At 40.0% G+C, this 18929-nt stretch overlaps 1 protein-coding gene across 6 annotated transcripts in view; it reads left to right on the top strand.

Moving 5' to 3' along the window:
- REPS2 (RALBP1 associated Eps domain containing 2) overlaps positions 1-6685 on the top strand; it is a 208303-nt gene extending 201618 nt beyond the window's left edge. For all 6 annotated transcript variants that reach the window (XM_064483372.1, XM_031445822.2, XM_064483370.1 and 3 more), the window contains one exon: positions 1214-6685. In XM_064483372.1, the coding sequence (XP_064339442.1) occupies positions 1214-1282 (69 nt within the window). In that variant the 3' untranslated portion in view covers positions 1283-6685. The remainder of the gene's footprint in view (positions 1-1213) is intronic.
- Positions 6686-18929: the final 12244 nt, after the last annotated feature.

Raw genomic sequence — 18929 nt, 5'->3', positions numbered from 1 at the left:
CTCCTTACTCTGCCCACAACATCCTACCTAACTCTCTGACTTTTACTCCTGCCAGTGTCTCAGTTGCTCCCTCTGATCTGGTCACATGGGCCTTTTTGTTCATCAGACACACCAAGTTCATTCCCTGCTTTGGGGCCTTTGCAGTTGCCATTTTGTTTCCCTGAATACCCTTCTCCCATATCTTCACATGGCTCACCTCTCACTTAATTCAAGTCTCTGTTCCATAGCATCACTTCTGAGAACCCTTCCCTGACCACCTTTCTTCTAGATTCCCCATTACTCTCTTATGTCATCTTATTTCTTTCTGGAAGTTACCATGTTCTTTAACTTACTGTCTTTCTCTAGCCATTTGTGTATAAGCCCTCTGAGGGCATTGGTTTGATCTGTCTTGTTCCTTGGTGGTATCATCACTTTTAGAGCAGAATCTGGCCCATAGTAGGTAGATCCTCAAAGACTATTGGCTGGAGAGGTGGAAGGGTGAGTGGATAAACAAACGCTTGTTGAGTTCTGCACTGTTAAGCATGTTGGTTCTTCTGGGGCATCTCAGAATTTAGCCTTTGTACAGAATTTTTTCCCACCTTGACTGATTCTACTTGCAAATGCCTTTATGTGTCCCCCTCTCTCCCTGCCAACAAATCTATTTTAGGGCTGCAAGTTTGAATTCCCAAATAGCAGATTGTGGATCCTCTTTTCTGCCTTTAGCCAAGAAGCCATGTGTTGTGCAGGAGCCTGGATGATACTTTGGTGGGAGGATGACCCGTGCACTTTCTCATCTCTCAGACCTGATCAAGCATGGCCCTGGATTAGAAACGAGAGATTGCAACTAAAGTGTTGTCCTCATGGCTCACCTCTTCGTATGAGGCGTCTACTTTTGCTTTTCCACTTCCTCCCAATCAGTCTTAATTTTTAACGTCATTTGGTGGCAGCCACGGATCCTGTTAAACTGGAGGGTGAGATTTAGCCATGAGGTTTGTGAGGGGTTGGTCACTCAGGTTCATTTCATCATCTTCAGAAAGGAGCTGAGAGACTGAATTGTGAAGCCTCCTCTGTCTGGTCATCAGCTTTAAATATGATGCCTTCCAGTCCACTTGTCCTTGAGTCATGTGCACTTAAATGCTTGTGTGTCCAGTCTTGAGTTTCTTTTTAATACCTGATGAAATACGGATGAACCCAAGAAATGACTCCTTTCTTCTCTTTGTTTTGTACAACTCAGGAGGTTCATCAAGAACGGATTGCATTGGAAAACCAATTGGAACAACTTCGTCCAGTCACTGTGTTGTGACCTCCAAGATTCAAGTAACAGTGGGTGACCTTTTCTGCCAAGAGCTTTCCTTTGAATATTTCAACCCAACTACTTGTCATAGATATCTGAGACTGTGTCAAAACCTGTGAGCGGCGGAATATAATCTGTATCACCTTTTCTCTTGTACTTCATGTGTACATTTTACTCTGATGGAAAAAAATACAGCTGATTATCACACTTGAAATTGTAATTATCAGTGGAATTTATCTCCCATCCTTAAGTACTTCTTCGAGGTGTTAGATGTTACTCCTCACCAAAAACCAATCTTCTAGCAAATCAAAACAATTTAGAGCATTATTTATTTAAAGAATTTATGATTTGTACAAAACCTTATAATCCAGTACCTTCAGGATGCGTGTTTTATTTTTGTATTTATGTCATATACAGTAGGTTGATTTCCTGAATAATTGCGATTCTAACTGGATAGTCTTTGGCATGATGTTAATAAAAACAAAAACTAGAATAGAACAAAAGCATCAGATTAAGACTGGCACTGTGCCCTCCACCACTATATGCCAAAAATTGCTTCTCTAGTGCCATCTCGATATTATATCTAGCTATAAATAATACATGACTATTGTTTTCTGTTGAATGGCAAAGACTTATTCAGCCTTTACACCTCTGTAAAGCAGTAGTTTTGTCCATGATCTATTTAACTTGGCCCAGCTCGGCCGTCAACCCAGATAACTCAGCCCTTTCATGTAAAATTTTGGGCAAGAGCAATTTGGCCTCACTGCCTTGCCCGATCAAATTAAATAAACAGTTGCCAGATCTCTACTTTTGTCCTGCATGGGTTAACATATCTGTAAATGCATGAATTTGAAACTACCCATCAAATATGAAAGGCTAAGGCTAAGGAACTGATAAATATTTGTTGTTTGAACCCAGGTATTCAAACTAGGGAAGAAGGGCAAATGGTTGTTACCAGCAATCCAACAATCTCTGGTAGTTATTTTTGTCTTTGTTATTTTAACCTGGATTGTGAGTGTATTGGATATGAAGAAATAATGAAGGAAAGCCGATCCTCACACTGGGTGTAGGACTAGTTTGTTCTCTGTGAAGGTCCCCTTGGGAAGTGATCAGTTGATGTGCAGTCCAGGGAGCCCAGCCGACTGCAGTGTAAGTGATGTAAAGCAGTCAGCTCAAATTGCAGAAGCCAGTATTCGATAGAAATTTACATAGGTGCTGCTTGTCCTGAAAGCCCTGACCCTCACAGTGATCAGGCCTGCCGGCTTTCACATCACTTCAAGAGACCGATGGCAGGAAATGCTGTCTCTCGTGCATTTTGCTAATTTACTCGTTCTTAGGATCAAGGGGTGGGGTGTGCCTAGGGTCCTCTCTGAAGTGGTTTAGGGTAGTTTTGCAGTATGTAGGATTAAGCCTTTGATTTCAATAAAGTCAACTGCTTTTTGAAAAAGTAGGCATTTATTTAATGCTTCCTTATTCCATTGGCAAGCTTTATCAATAGCTTAATGGCAGGAGAGGCTCAAACATGATGTGTTTCTAAAGAAAAACAAGTTGTTGATTCCGGTCTAATAAGGGATTTTGAATTGCTTTGATTTTGAAAATCACAAACCTTGAACTCTTTCTCTAGCCCCTCTTTCCTGCCCTTTTGGCAGCCTTTTTTTTTTATCTCTGTGGAAAGGGTTCAGAGTTAGTGTAAACCCTTCCAAAGATTGTGAATGGGTGAGTGCACATTTTTTAGGTAACCTCTTTTTGCATGTTCCGAGATCTGGGGGCTGCAGCACATTTTATCAGCAGTGTCCTTGTCGCAGACATTTCACATCATGTTTGCCTTTTGTTCCATTCAGTCCAAGAAAGACAAGCATGTGCACTTTATCTCCTGATCTGCCAGTACATATGCACACACTCGAGATAGCACTTCATAGCCATTAAGCAGACATATAAACTAAAGAATGTTAGTCTGTGTTATGCATTTAAAAAATATTGACATGTTTTTTTCCCCATCAAGTCACGACCAGAGTGAGCCAAATTAGGAGGCTGGGGTTTTGTTTAGTTGGCTTGGTTTTCATTAAACGAAAAAACATGCATTGGACAATCAAAGTCTCATGAGTTGTGTAGTCTCACCAATATTTTAAGATAGGGATTGCATTAAAGTGCACACCAGTAATATCCACACCCGACCTTCCTGACTAGACTTAACAGTGACCACAGGTTCTTAGTTGCCCAGATGTGGATTTTAAAACAAACCAATTAAATACACACACACACACACACACACGGTTATTATTACCTAACTAGTCCTCCTCATCTACTTCTGTTCTCTTAGGATGTTTACTTTTAATTTAGGATTATACTCCTGGTAATATTTCTGTGAGTCTTTAATGTGATTTCTCAGAAGGCTGGTTATTGATATCACCATTATATCATTTCTACAAAACTACTCAAAAATAAGACTTGCGTATTGGGCAGAATTCTGTGGACAGAAAGTTGATGTTGCCCCACCTGTGGGGGTTTAATAACCTTATGTTAAGTGGTTTTCCCCCTTGGGAGTTCCATAGTCCCAAGGATGAAAGCACAGTGGGCGTAGATAGCCGGTTTACTGGGCACCTCGGTGTCTCTGGTGGGTGGCATACTACCTTCACTACCCCCCTCTCCAGCAGACGTGAAGCAAAACCCAAAGGTCGATATCTGGAATGGAGGCGTGCGTTGTATTCAAGGCAGACCTTTGCCTTAGTTGGAAGGATCTGGCTGCTTTACAAATATTAGAGAAGTGCTTTGGGTCTCACTGGGAGAAGACGCATCGTAGCTGCAGGCTATGCCCATTTTACTATCATTGGACAATAGGATGTCACTGGTGAGAGGACCTGTTCCTATACCTGCAGTTGCTTGTGGGGAGACTAGGGTCCTAAGAAACCACAGTTCCTAGCCCAAGAATCCATAGAAGGAGGTAGCTAGTGGCAGAGTTGGGATTTTTCGGATTCTAAGTTGAGTTCTCTAGCCTCTAGCATTACTAAAAAATAGATTAGAAGGGTTTCATCTCTTTACCATGTTGACTTTTACTTACTTAATTAATCAGTCTTAAAATATGAAAATATGTTTTAATGAGTTTTAGAGCTAGATCTTTCTCTTGGATTGAGACAAAAAAATAAAATCTGAAGGGAAAGAGTATGATTGAACTATTCGTTCTCCTGAACACCTCGCCTTTCATGATGCAATAAATTACCCTGAGTTTCTTGGCAGAACTTTTGACAGCTGTTGCTTTGAATGGATTCCATTCCTGTATTCCTTGTGGGAGTTTGTTTTTAAAATAGACTACTGTGATTGAAATGATCTCAATATGTAGTAAGTTATAGTTTTCTTCAGTATATATTGGGTTACTTGGGTTGCAGGTATTCAATTTCAGCATAGTTTAGGGTGAGTAATCAAAAACATGAATTTTTCTTTGATTTCCTAGTAATGTCTGAACTATCATAAAGCATTCTCTTCATCTGCGACCTGATTCTAGTCTGTTTCTAAATGATTTGTCTCTTTCTTAAATGAACTCACAACCATGATAATGATAGATGTGTACTCAGAAGATCAATAAGAAAATAATCTGGAATGGATGTTTTTCTTGCAATTAAGACAGGCATTTGCAAATGTAGTAGTTGGAAAGATCTCAGTTTCAGTGTAACACCTTAGAGCTAAAAACATTTGTTCTACACAAATTAGAATCACACCTCCTGACAAGATATCACCAAGGGGATGTGATTTTTTAAATATTTTTAAAAGAATTAGAAGTATCATAGCAACCAGATCTTCCCATATTACTGACAAGTAGGGCTCTGTTGTGGTTTGAACATTATCTGTGTGAACATAGTGGAATTTTAGTTGCGAGGTCTTTTTCTCTTCTAGTTTATATAGAATGCTAGTAACTTTGGTTTCTGTTTCCAACTGGTTTACTCTGTTTCAAGTGTCCTCTTTTAAGACTGATTTCAAAGGCTCACTTGAATCGACACTTTAGTTACGGGTGCTTTGTTGGTTCTTTGCCTCATGACTCAGTGTGGGTGATGTTCCTGGTAAGAGGTGGGGCTGTAGGCTTTGGGAGTCCCGAGGTGGCGTATCTTGCTTCCCCTCTGGCTAAGGCTAAGAGAGACTGCCCACCAATGTCAACAGCTCAGCCATTGGTGGCAGTTTCTGTGAGCCTTACTCTCCGAGCCACCCAGCTTTGCTTGGTTGCGGTGAGAAATGCAGCTAGATGACCCTCCCGAGAGCAACTGGAAGAACAGCAGTCATGGAGGGCCAGGCTTTAAAAGCAACACAAGCAGATTCTTAGCTGCTTCCCCCACCACCCTACAAAGTAGGCTTTCAAAGGTCGCCTTACCAAGCGTTCCCCGAAACAGCCAGTCCGTTACTGTGAACAAGACATCCCAGATGCACGGTTGCTTTTAGGCTTGTCCAGTTATTTTCTACGCTTACGAACACGTGGTGATAAAGGAACCTTTCCAAAAGGCATTACAGGGTCTTGATTGACAGGACTTGTTCTAGTTACAGAAGCCTTGCTCTGCTTTCAACACTTGGGCAGTGTTTATTTTCTGTTTTGTGGGTTCTCCTGTCTTGCTCTAAGCTAAATTCACGACCGTGGGAGGTTGGAGAAAGTGGTTTATAATCCTGAAGACCAGAGGACCCTGGGCTGCCGGAAGAGGGCTTGAATCGGAACTTGAGGGCTGCAGTAGGGAAACTTCTGGTCCCAGTTCCATCGTGAAGCAGTCTTTTGGGCAACAGGACTGGGTCCGAAAGCTCCTTCAGGGAGCTTGGCCTTGGGAACGGAACAGGTCATGCAGTTGTATGGAGATTGGATCCACTGAGTTGTGTTGTTTCTGTTGTTTTAAGACAACTTGAGTGAGGGCTTCAACTGCAGCCGGGTGGGAAGCGGGTGTGCCCTTTTCTTTAGCACTGCCATTCCCTCTGTCTTCAGCACAAATACAACGTTCCAGTGAGCGAGAGATGGGAGGAACCATCTTAGTCTTCGTAGCCGTGGGCCCGGAGAGATAATGAGCTGACTGATGGTCTATTTTAACCTTGAAAGTAAAAATGTGTATTTTTTCACTACAGGTACATTGAACAGTAAAATGAGTAGCAGCAAAGTATATATTTGATGCCTTCTGTCTTTTCATGATAATTTACTCAGCCAGAGTCTCATTCATTTGCTAAGCATTGGGAACTCTATGTATATTGATCTTAGACATAAATAAATATAGGGTGTCCTATATTTGGATTGTGACTTGTAGACTCAAGCTAACCTTACTGCCTCTCTTTCACACTTGTTGGAAAGTCTGTGGAGAACATAGTAGGTCAAGAATCTCCAACCTTGAAAAATGTACATGCTGTGAAACTGGGGTGCTGTGTTACAAAATAAATGTGTGATAACTAAGTGTGGCTTTTATGGAGTCTTGGTGTCAATCTGTGTACTGTGGTCTGCATTTGGTCTTGTACATATAATGCAAGTGATGTGAAAAGGTGTTGGAGGTTTTCCCCCATTAAATCAAAGTCGGAGATTTGGTTATTTTCACCTCCTGGTGAGCTGAGCTAGGTCCTTAAATATCTGTACACAGTAAACACTGGGCAGTCATGGGATGTCTTGGCTAACGCACAGTGCATTTTAAAGAGCCACTGAACTGAAAACTTGGCTTAAGTACCATCGGGTTATTTGCTTCATCTTGTTGGTGTTCTTTGTGTTCAGAAAATTTCCCATTATAATGTCCCATAAGAGAGTGCAAGTGGAGGGGAGGAATCGGGGAGGTTTGGCTTGAAATCCCAACCAAGTAATCTGGCACTCCAGTTGCAGTTTCTTATCTTTAAAATTTAAATAATTTTGGGAGGCACCAGTCTCCTACCAGGTTTTTATTCTGTACTGTGAATGCAAATGGACTACACATAGGATATTTCCAATCTAGTAGTTCCACATGCCAAACTAACTCTGGAAAAATCATTTATGATTTGGCTCATAAGCTTGGCCACTGGAGGCCAGCAGGCCCTGACTGTTTCCAAGCACTGGTGAGGATCACTGGGTCACTCACCTTAGAGATACAAGAGATTGGAGACCATCTAGGCAAGTGGGTCCCAAGTGTGGTCCCCAGACCCGCAGTATCGGCATCATCAGGGAACTGATTAGAAATGCAAATCATTGGGACCTACCCTGGACCCACTGAATTAGGAACTCTGGGAGTGGGCCCGGCAATCTTCCTGTTAACAAGCCCTCTGGGTAAGAGTGATTGCTCACTAAAGTTGAACTACTGATCTAGCCAACCACATTTTACAGTCAAGGAAACTGGTGCAGACAGGCCAAACTGATTTATCTAGGGTCTCAGCTAATTCTGAGCAAAGGATAACAATGTTCCCAGGGCAGACTTTGCTGTGCTACAGTGTCCATTCATGAGTTAGTTCCCCCTCCTGACCTTCCTTCCACAGCTATCTACTGAGCCCCTACTGTGTATCAAACACTTTGTTAGGAGCTAGAGATGAGACCTACAGGATAGAATTCCTTCCCTTAAGGAGCTCATGGAGACCTACAAATGACTTGCAAGGCAGTGTGGGATGGGTGCTGTGATGTATTAGTCAGAGTTGGCTAACTGCTGTCTACAACAAAGAACCCCAAGAGTTCAGTGGCTTCACCCAATGAAAGTTTCATTTCTCACTCACTGTATAGTCCAAGCGGATGTTCATAGTTGTGCCATTTACTTTGTGGTTATGTGGGGACCCAGACCCCTTCCATGTGTGCTCCCATCTCCCTCCAGGGCTAGAGACTGTTTTCTTAGCTAGTGTGTGGAGAAAAGACAACTGTAGTGAGGGTACAATTTCTCTGCACAGAAGTGATGCACATAATTTCTCTGAATATTTCATTTCCTGGGACTCAGTCATATGACAGCAGTGAACTACAAGGGTTGCTGGGACATGTAGTCTAGCTGTGAGCTCAAGAAGAAAAAGTTGTAGTGAGCACGGTTTCCGCTAGAAGGCAGAAGGCCAGGTTGCTTTGAGAACACAGGAGGGGCATATAATTCAGACTGGGGGGAACCAAGAAGTCTTCACGGAAAAGTCTTAAAGGAGGGATAGGCATTAACCAAGAAGAAGAGGGTGTTCAGGGCAGACGGAGCTGTGTGCGCTAAGGCAAGGCAGGATCAGAGCATGCTGTATTCTGGGAACTGAAAAAGACTTTCTTGTGGAAGGGATGAGTGCAGGAGAAGTGGCCAGAGTCAGGCACAAGGCCAGGTAAGAAGGCCTTGCATGTCACCGGAAGGCAGAAAGCACCCTGCTGTTGCAGCCTCTTTCAAGATTTAAGCACAAATGAATAAAGTCAGTTCACTGATATTCAAGGAGTGGTTTATGTTCTCCCAATTTTTTTTCTCTACTCCTTGGAAGGGAAATGCTTCCCTGGAAGACTGTGAACTTGTGCTTCTGGCATGAACCAAGTCTCCTAGTTTGATTTGTTACACGTCTGGCGTGTCTTTGGACAAAGGACCAAAGCCCAGAACACAAGGGCCTAAAGCCTGGTAGGCAGGAGTCCTATCGGATGACGTGAGACTTTGTCTCCCCTGAACTCTTTCTTTCAGTGGGAGGATATCAGGGGCCTGAGATGACTGAGAGGCGCAAGACCCCCCACCCCTCCTTTTTCTTTGGCAAGAAGGCTCATCAAAGTGCAAAAACGGAGAGTTTGGAGATGAAGCCAAAATATCCAATTCCTTTTGAACAAGAATTCTCAGTTAAGTTTACTTAAGAATTCTGAAAAATCCCTGAGCCTGGGGGAGAAATGCTCTAAGCACAGCATCTCCATGGCAAACTCCAACTTCAAAGAGCCTGGCCATATTGTTTTGTAAATATGAGGTATTCTGGAAGTGCCAACATTTAGTGTTTGCAGGTATCTGAGTGGTTTTCCCCTCACTGCATTTTTCTTTCAAAGATGGAAAAAAAAGATCTTTGGAGTAAGATTGTAATACCTTCTTTTATTTGCCCTGAAATCCTCTTAGAAGATTTGGCAGAAAAAAGTAATTGGCACAGAAACCGTGTAAAATTGTCAAGGTTCACCTGTGAGTATTCTGTAGCATTACAGGCAAAAGCAATGTCAGCAGAGGACACAAATATTATATGTATGTGTGTGTGTAATATTTATGTTCTCTGTTGATGTTGCTTATGCTTATGGTATAAATGTATGAAAATATGTATTTATTTTAAAAAACGACAATAACTACAGTAATCATTTAGAACGTAAACCAGAAGAATATTGGCGGGGGGGAGCATTTTTTCTTTGATGAATGTTTAAACAATTTTGGAATGCTGGTGCGTGCTGATAATAAAAGCAGACTGACTTTTAGTCGGTTTCATTATTTTAAAATTTTCTACAGAGAATGCACCCCTTGTTGTACCTGCGGTGGACCACTCCATCCTTGTGCATCACTGCGGAGTAGAGCATGTGCCTCCACCCTTGCGTTTGACTTAATCAAAGCTATGAGGCTGAAGGGAAAGCCAAGGGGAAGAAAGATAATGCTTGGGGAATGAAATAAAGGGAAAGCAAAGCAAATTAAATACAGATACAGAGAACTGTGATGCAGGACCTTTGAAATGCAAATGAAATTGGCTTGAACCTCAACCCATGTGTGGTGAGAGCCTGCATCTTGATCTTTCTGGGGATTCTGAGAGGCAGAAGTAATGGTGGAGAAACTGAGGTTTTTATCTGAGTCACTTCTGGCTCTGATATCCTTCCTAGGAATTAGCTTGATAGAAGGATCGTTCAATTCTCCCCCAAACATCATTATAAGAGGCGTGTGTGTGTGTCTGTAAGGAGAATGGGGTGAAATGGGAAAAGGGCAGAATTTATAGAATATTTAGAGAGATGAGAGTTTTTAAATAGTTTACATCTAGGGTCATCACATCGTACAACTCTAGGGGACACTGTTCACGTTGTAGTCTATGTGAAAGATGCCCCTAGGAGTTTGTGACGCAGTAGTCCTGTTCACAGCTCCCTGCTGCACCGTCCACTCTTTCTCTGTCAGAGTCTTCCTCTTCCTCTTTATAGATCTCTTGTTCTGCTGGCTGAGGGAAGGTGGGTAGGTGGGAACTGGGGGGGTCCTGGCAGTGGTCCTAACCTCGTGCCCATACCCCCTACAGATCTCTCTTCTTCCTTTCTGTTCCTGCTCTAGGTCTAGGCCAGGAGTTCTCAACTGGGTGCAATTCTGTCTCTTCCCCCCGGGGAACATTTGACAATGTCTAGAAATGGTTTTGGCTGCCACAGTTTGGGAGGGTATCTAGTGAGATCCAGGGGTGTTGCTAACCATCCTACAGTGTCCAGGCCAGCCCCCACCACCAAGATGACCTGGCCCCAAATGTCAGGAGTGCCCCTGTTGACAAACCTGCTCTAGAGGAGCCCCTTGGGCGTCCCTCCATCTCCTTCCATTATCCAGACTTACGGCTGGAGCTACAGACTCTGCTAAACTAGTCCCTTAGTTCAGATACCTCCCGGGTCCAAGCAGCTATGTAAATGAGTGAAGCTAGTCAAGAGTAGGATGAGAGGTGGCATTGGCCCATCTGCCTCAGTGGAAGGCATGGAGAGGAAGGGCCTGTGGCTGTTTGGCAACCCTGGACTATTGACATGCAGTCTCCTGTGTTGCTAGATTTCTGATTCCTTGAGAGAGGCTCAATATCTCATCTTCCTTAACTTCCCAGAAAGTCCCTTTTGCATTATTTACTTCTTTTATTGAGGCTTAGCGTAGATACATACATGCACTGATTTTAAGTGTTCATCCCAATGAATAGTCAAGATAATCTTGAAGAGCAAATCAGAAGACTTCCCCTACTAGATTTCAAGACTTACTGTAAAGTTACAGTAATTGAGAGTGTAGCATTGTTGCAAATGTTGGACGAATAGCTCAGTGGTACAGAATAGAGAGGCCAGAAACATCCACACATATACGATCCCTTGATTTACAATAAACTCACCATCATAATCCAGTGCAAGGGGAGTGGGTGGAATGATCTTTTCAATAAATGGTGCTGGAGCAATTGGATATCCACATGGAAAAAAATGAACCTGGATCCCTACCATAGCCCCAAATTAATTCAATATGGGTCCTACAGCTAGATGTGAAAGGTAAAACAACAAAACTGCGAGAAGAAAGCATAGGGTAATACCTTCATGAATTTCATAAAGAGTTTTTTTAGACAGGGCATACAAAGCACTCAGCATAAAGGAAAAGATTGATAAATTGGATTTCATTAAAATTAAGAACTTCTGTTTATCAAAATTCACAGCTGAGAGGGTTTTGGCACGCTGCGAAACAGTAGAACTTATTTGCAATACATCTGTCAAAGGATTCTTGCTTTTTTTCTTGTTTGTTTAATATGTTGGCAACTATTTCCAATTTAAAACACTGAGGGGGAAAAAAACCCCACTGTGCAGGCTGACATTCTGCCGGCCAAACAAAACATGTCTGCGAGCCAGCTCGGGCCCACGGATTGCCAGTTTGCAACCTCACCTTTAGCAGCATAGAAGAATGGTAGAGGCTTTAACATTTCCGTATCTTCACATTCTTTCCTTACCAGCCTCTGTAAGGGAAAGGAACAATGTGGAGATCTCTTTGTCAACAATAGGAAATTTTCCCTTAGATGGCAGAATGGCTGGTATAGTGAATTTAGCTTCTAAGAAGCACTTCCCTCCTTCTGATAGACACAATAATTTTAAAAATTATTTAAAATGTTATTTGATCAGGGTTTTTTTTATTGGCTCCTACTGTGTTCAGCCTGCTGGGCTCTGTGAAGAGCACACCTGATCCATTTTTCACTCTGCTCCCTGACTGTAGAATTTCTCAGTATCCCTGGAAGTCACCTTCAAGCTTCGCTGTGGCAGCAGACAGAGAGAAATTGAGCTGAAACTTTTTTTTTTTAAATCATTTTGAGCTCATTAATGTCCAGCTTCCTTACTTTCTTCCTCCTTCCCTGACCCTGGTTTTTGTCTCCTCCTCTTATTTTTCTCCCAAGCACCACTCTTCCTTAATTCTCCAATAGTCCAGTTGGAGGCAGTGGGATCGGGTTAGGGGATAATTTCCTCTTGTCATCTCTTCTGACCCCACTATTAGGATAAGAAGAGGTGGCCTGACGGATGGCCCTCTGGCAGCATAGCACAGTGGTTAAAAGCATTGAGATCTGGAGTTTGCCTGAATTCAAATCCTGGCTCCATCTCTCAATAGCTGTGTGATCTTAGGCAAGTTACATGCTTCTCTGTGCATCACTTCATCATCCATAAGTGCCTATATGTGAATACAGATATAAAGCATGTAGAATGGTGCCTAGTGAGCATTAGATGTGTGTTTGTTAAATTAAAAATTGGCAGTTGGTAGCAGTCAGGCCTTGGCATTGTGTCCAGCATTGGAAAGTACAAGACACAGGGACCCCTGTCTCAGAGATCATCTCAGAGCTTACCAGACCACCCCTGCTTTCAAGACAGGCAAACAGCTTGGCCAGAATGCTCCCCTGTTCCTTGAACTGGACAAATGTGACCACTGGCTCGTTTGATGACATTCTTCTTGTGGAGCCTGGTAATGGGTGAAATCCAAAGCCACTTAGAAGATGATTAAGATCATTCTGTGGAGTATTCTGTCTCCTAAAATTTGAAACAAGAATTATTATGCAGATGAGGAAGTTTTTAACCCTGAGAAGTGAAGTAACTTACCTAGGGTAGGGGAGCATGATAGAGAAAAGCCTAGATTTCCTTGATCAGACTGTTAGTAGAATTATGGATGCTAAAGACTGTTGGTGAGGGCTCAGAAGGATTAAGGACAATTACAAATCCTAAATCACTTTAGAAAAAGCCTGAATACCATAAGGAGACTTAGTAGAAATTTTGACTTGGAGGCCATAAGGAATGGATGCATGTGGAATGGACAGGAATCATGGGGGCCACCAGACAGTGGATTGTGGTAAGCAGAATTTTGGCCCCCAGGATCTTAGCCCTCTAGTACTGCTCGTATAGTTATATTATGTTACATGGCAACTCCTGTGCCTGTTACACAGCACTCCTGTGGTTATATTATGTTACATAGCAAAAGGGACTTTTCAGATATAATTACAGTTACTATCAGATGACTTTAAAGTAGGGAGATTATCCACCAGGCTCCTTATGGTCACATAAGCCCTTAAAAGCAGAAGAGGAAGGCAGAGAGATGTGAAGCATGAGAAGGAGTTGCAGGTGGAGGGGGCAATGTGGTGAGGGATGCAGGTGGCCATAAGGAGCCAAGAGAGACTTCTAGCTGACAGCCAACCAGGAAACAAAGACCACAGCCTTACAGTCACAAGGAACTGATTCTGCCAACAACTTGAATGTGCATGGAAGCAGATTCATCCACAGAGCCTCCAGAAAGGAATACAGTCCTGTCAAAACCTTCATTTTGTTTTTGAGAAGCTCTAAGCAGAAGACTCAGTTAAGCCATGCTGTACCCAAACATTTGACACATCAATGAATCTTGCCTGCAGCAGTTATTGCTATGGTGTTCTAAGGGTGATTTTCTAGTTCTCTCATTCTTTCTATATATGTTAATTGAAATTAATCTATAAGAAATATTTGTTTCTTTATCCTCATTTATTTATTCAGTCATTTATTTCATTATGACTCATGGATATTTATTCTTTGGGTTATAATTCAATGCTATCATTATTTTTTTTGTTGTTCAAATTGTTTTATCTTTGGCAATTAGAAGCTCTTTTAGGTTGATTCTGGTGTCCTTCTGACATTCTTCTTTAGCACCTCCATCTATTTTTTAAATTACATATCTGATGCATTTATTAGGATTTGTGGATGGCTCTGTATTGATTAGCATTAGGCTTGACTGCATGTAACAACAAACTCTAAAAACAGTGTCTTAAGCAAGATTGGATTTTATTTTTCTATCTTTATATACCATGTTCATGGATCACAGGCTCAAAATTGTTAGGTTGTCAATGCTTTTCAAATTATCTACAGATTCATAGAAATCCCAGTCAAAATCCTAGAATTGTTTTTTGTAGAAACTGACAGTCTGACTCTAAAATTTATATGGAAAATATTTTAAAAAATAAAATAGTCACAACAATTTTGAAAATGAAAAGGTCAAAGTTGGGTGACTCTTACTAACTGATTAGAAGACTTACTATAAAGCCAACAGTAATCAAGATAGTATGGCATTGGCATAAGGATAGACATATAGATCAGTGGAACAAAATATAGAGTCCAGAAATAGTCTACTACATATTTGGTCAATTAATTTTTAACAATGGTGCCAAGGTAATTTAATGTGGAAAGAGAATAGGCTTTCAACAAATGGTGCTAGAACAACTGGATAACTGTATGACAAAAAAAAAAAAAAAAAAAGAATGTCAACCCTTACCATGTACCGTATATAAAAAGTGATTTGAAATATATCATAAATCAAAATGTAAACATTAAAACTATAAAAATTTTAGAAGGAAACATAAGAGAGAATCTTTGGCATCTTGGGGTAGGCAAAGTATTTTTAAATAGGACACAAAAAGCACAAACAATAAAAGAAAATTATGGTAAACTAAACTTCAGCAAAATGAAAAATTTTTGTTTTTTTTCAAGACACTGTTGAGAAAATGAAAGGACAAGTTGTACTTTGGGAGAAAATATTTACAAAGTGCACATCTCATGAAGGACTTATATCCTAAATACAGCTGAGGGAGAGAAGGGAAGTGGTGGTGGCACAAATACCTGGTAGATATATTTGAGGTCCAGGTCTTACAAGGGTATGATCAAATAACATGTATTATATCGGTCAGTTATTGCCACAGTAATACCACATAACAATAAAGTAGCTCAAAACTCAGTGGCTTAAATGATTTGTTCTAGTTTACACCTGTGGGTTGGCTAACATTTGGATGATACAGATCAAGCTTGGCTGAAGTTGGCTCCAACCTCTAGGTTGAGTTCAGATTGGTTGCCTGTATCTCTTTTTCTTCTTGGACCAGCTGGCTAGCTGGTGTGTTGTTCCCGTGGTGACGGCAGAAGCACAAAAGGTGTGAGTAGAAATATCAACTGCTTTATGATCTAAGCTCAGAACCATTACCCTCACTTTTATCCACATTCTACTTCTCCAAAGAAAGCCATATGGCTAAGCAACATCATCAGTTGATCAGGGAACTACACTCTGCCTCTAGATGGAAGCGCTGCAAAGTCACAGGGCAGGGGGCATGGATAGAGGGAGGGGTGGATAATTGGAAGCAAAAATGCAATCTTCCACGGTGATATACATATGGAGAAACAACAACAGCCATCTTTCTTTCCACACCTTTTGCTTCTCCATCTCACTCCTTCCCAAAACTGTAGGCACTCTTTAAAAGTGAACTGCCTGGGAGTAATGTCATGGGGGGTGTTGGAGCAAGGACCTCCAAAAATCCTCTCCTCCATAAAAGCAACAAGAACACTGGTCAAAGGGTCAAAATCAACTTTTCCAGAACTCCGGAAATTAGCCAGAAGCTTGCAGCAATCCAGGGAGCTATATAGGAGCAAATTTTTTATATGCTATAGAAATTAAGTTGGTCTTAATCCAAACTAGACTGTTATTAGTTGTTAATTTTAATCCCTAGGGCAATCACTAAGAAAATAGCTAAAAAATATAGTAAAAGAAATAAAGAGAATTAAAATGGTACACCAAATATATCTATTTAACACAAGACAAGGCAGTAATGGAGGAATATAGAAGCACAGACATAATTCATGTAGAAAATAAATAGCAAAATGGCAGATATAGATCCTATATCATTAAATATAAAGGGATTAAATAATCAAAAGGCAGAGATTGGGAGAATGGATATTTGAAAAATGATCCATGATATGCTGTTTACATGAGGTGCACTTAATTTTTTTGAGGTGAATATTTTTATGAAACATTAATATTATTAATAAAACTAGCAATAATTTTACTGCGACTATAGTTGCTATCACTACTATTCCCAATTTTAGTAACTTGTGCAAGATCACAGCTATTTAGTGGAGACTACAGGACTTCAACTAGAACAGAATATATTTTTGTGTGTGTGTCATGTTTATCTTAACTGTCAGTTGATTCAACAGTTAGTATCACCACCCATCACTTTATTAGTATACAAAGTTTGGTTTTCCATTTCAAATATGTATTTTTTTTTTTTATTGAGGTATAGTTGATTTCAGGTATACAACATACTGGTTCACAATTTTTAAAAGCTATATTCCATATATAGTTATAAAATATTGGCTGTATTGCCTGTGTTGTACTATGTATCCTTGTAGTTTATTTTATACATAGTAATTTGCTCTTCTTAATCCTCTACCCCATCTTGCCCCTCCCCCCTCCCCTCTCCCCACTGGCAACTATTGATTTGTTCTCTGTATCTGTCAGTCTGTTTCTTTTTTGCTATATTCACTAGTTTGTTTTATTTTTTAGATTCCATATATAAGTGATATCATGCAGTATTTGTCTTTCTTTGTCTGACTTAATGGAATACCTTCCAAGTCCATCAATATTGTTGCAAATGGCAAAATTTCATTCTGTTTTTACGGCTAGGTAGTATTCCAGTGTGTGTGTGTGTGTGTGTGTGTGTGTGTCTATCACATCTTATTTATCCATTCATCTCTTGATGGACACTTAGGTTTCTTCCATATTTTGGCAATTGTAAATAATGCTACTATGAACATTGGGGTGCATGTATCTTTTCAAATTAATGGGAAGTGTTTGGTTTTTGGATAAATACCCAGGAGTCATACGCTAATTCTATTTTTAGTTTTTTGAGAAACCTCAGTACTGTTTTCCATAGAGGCTATAGCAATTTACATTCTCACCAATAGTGTATGAGGGTTCCCTTTTCTCCAAATCCTCGCTAGCATTTGTAATTTGTTTTCTTTTTTTTTTTTAACATTTTTTATTGATTTATAATCATTTTACAATGTTGTGTCAAATTCCAGTGTAGAGCACAATTTTTCAGTTATACATGAACATATATATTTTCATTGTCACATTTTTTTCTCTGTGAGCTACCATAAGATCTTGTGTATATTTCCCTGTGCTATACAGTATAATCTTGTTTTATATTCTACAATTTTGAAATCCCGTCTGTCGCTTCCCAGGTCTGACGTGATATCTCATCATGGTTTTAATTTGCATTTCTCTGAGGATCAGTGATGTTGATCATCTTTTCATGTGCCTGATGGCCATCTGTATGTCTTCTTTGGAAAAATGTCTATTCAGCTATTCTGCCCATTTTTTAAATTGGGTGGTTTGATTTTTGATGTTGAGTTGTATGAGCTGTTTATATATTTTGGATGTTAGACTCTTATTGATCATATCATTTGCAAATATTTTCTCCCATTCAGTAGGCTGTCTTTGTTTTGTTGATGGTTTCCTTTGCTGAGCAAGAGCTTTTAAGTTTAATTAGTTCCCTTTTGCTTATTTCTGCTTTTATTTCAAGAGGCACGCTTTAGATTCAAAGATGACAAATAGGTTGAAAGTAAAAGAAAAAGATAACATGAAAACGTGACTAAAAAGAGCTAGAGTGTCTATATCTAATATCGGACAAAATAGACTTTAAGACAAATACTGTTGTGGGGAGGTTATAGCTCAGGGGTAGAGTGCTTAGCATGCACGAGGTCCTGGGTTCAATCCCCAATACCTCCATTAAAATAAATAAACCTAATTACCTCCCTCCCAAAAATTAAAAAAAAAGTAAATTAAAAAAATTTTAAAAAGACAAACATTGTTATTGGAGACAAAGAAGGATATTTTATAATAATAAGAGTCAATTCATCAAGAAGATAGAACATTTGTAAACATATGTGCATATAATAACAGAGTCTCAAAATACATGAAATAAAAGCTGCCTGGTTTGAAGGGAGAAATAGACAAAACTTCTGGGATGTAGCTCATGCAGTGCTTACAGAGAAATTTGTAGGTATGAGTGCCTATATTAAAAAAAAGAAAGATCTCAAATAAACAATCTAACTTTCTACCTTAAGAAATTAGGAAAAGAAGCGCTGACTAAAAAGCAACAGAAGGGAGGAAATGACAAAGACTAGAGTGGAAATTAATGAAATAGAAAATAGGAAAACAATAGAGAAATATAAATGAAACCAAAAGCTGATGTCTGAAAAAAAATCAACAAAATTGACCACCTTTAATTAGATGGAGCAAGTGAAAAAGAAAAGATATTTTCTATCTAAAGTGAGTAATAGATGTGGTGACATTACTACTGACCTTATGGAAATAACAGGGATTAGAAGGGAATAATGTGAACAATTATATGCCAACAGATTGGATAACCTAGGTGACATGGGTAAATTCCTAGAAAGATAGAAGTACTGAAATTGACTCAAGCAGAAATTGAAAATCTAAATAGAACTAAAGAGATTGAATCAGTAATCAAAAAACTTCCCACAAAATAAATCCCATGACCAGATGACTTCACTGGCAAATTCTACTAAATATTTAAGGAATAATTAACACCAAACTGTCACAAACTCTTCCAAAAAATAGAGAGGAGGGAATACTTATCATCTTATTCCACGTGGCCAGTATTACCCTGATACTGAAACCACACAAAGACGTTACATGAGAAGAAAACTACAGACCAATATCCATTATAATTATAGATGCATAAATCCTCACCAAAA

Source organism: Camelus dromedarius, chromosome X (genome assembly GCF_036321535.1).
Source record: "Camelus dromedarius isolate mCamDro1 chromosome X, mCamDro1.pat, whole genome shotgun sequence".
Taxonomy (NCBI): Eukaryota; Metazoa; Chordata; class Mammalia; order Artiodactyla; family Camelidae; genus Camelus; species Camelus dromedarius.
Note: the sequence above shows the minus strand (reverse complement) of the source record. Positions and strands in the feature narration are given on the sequence as shown.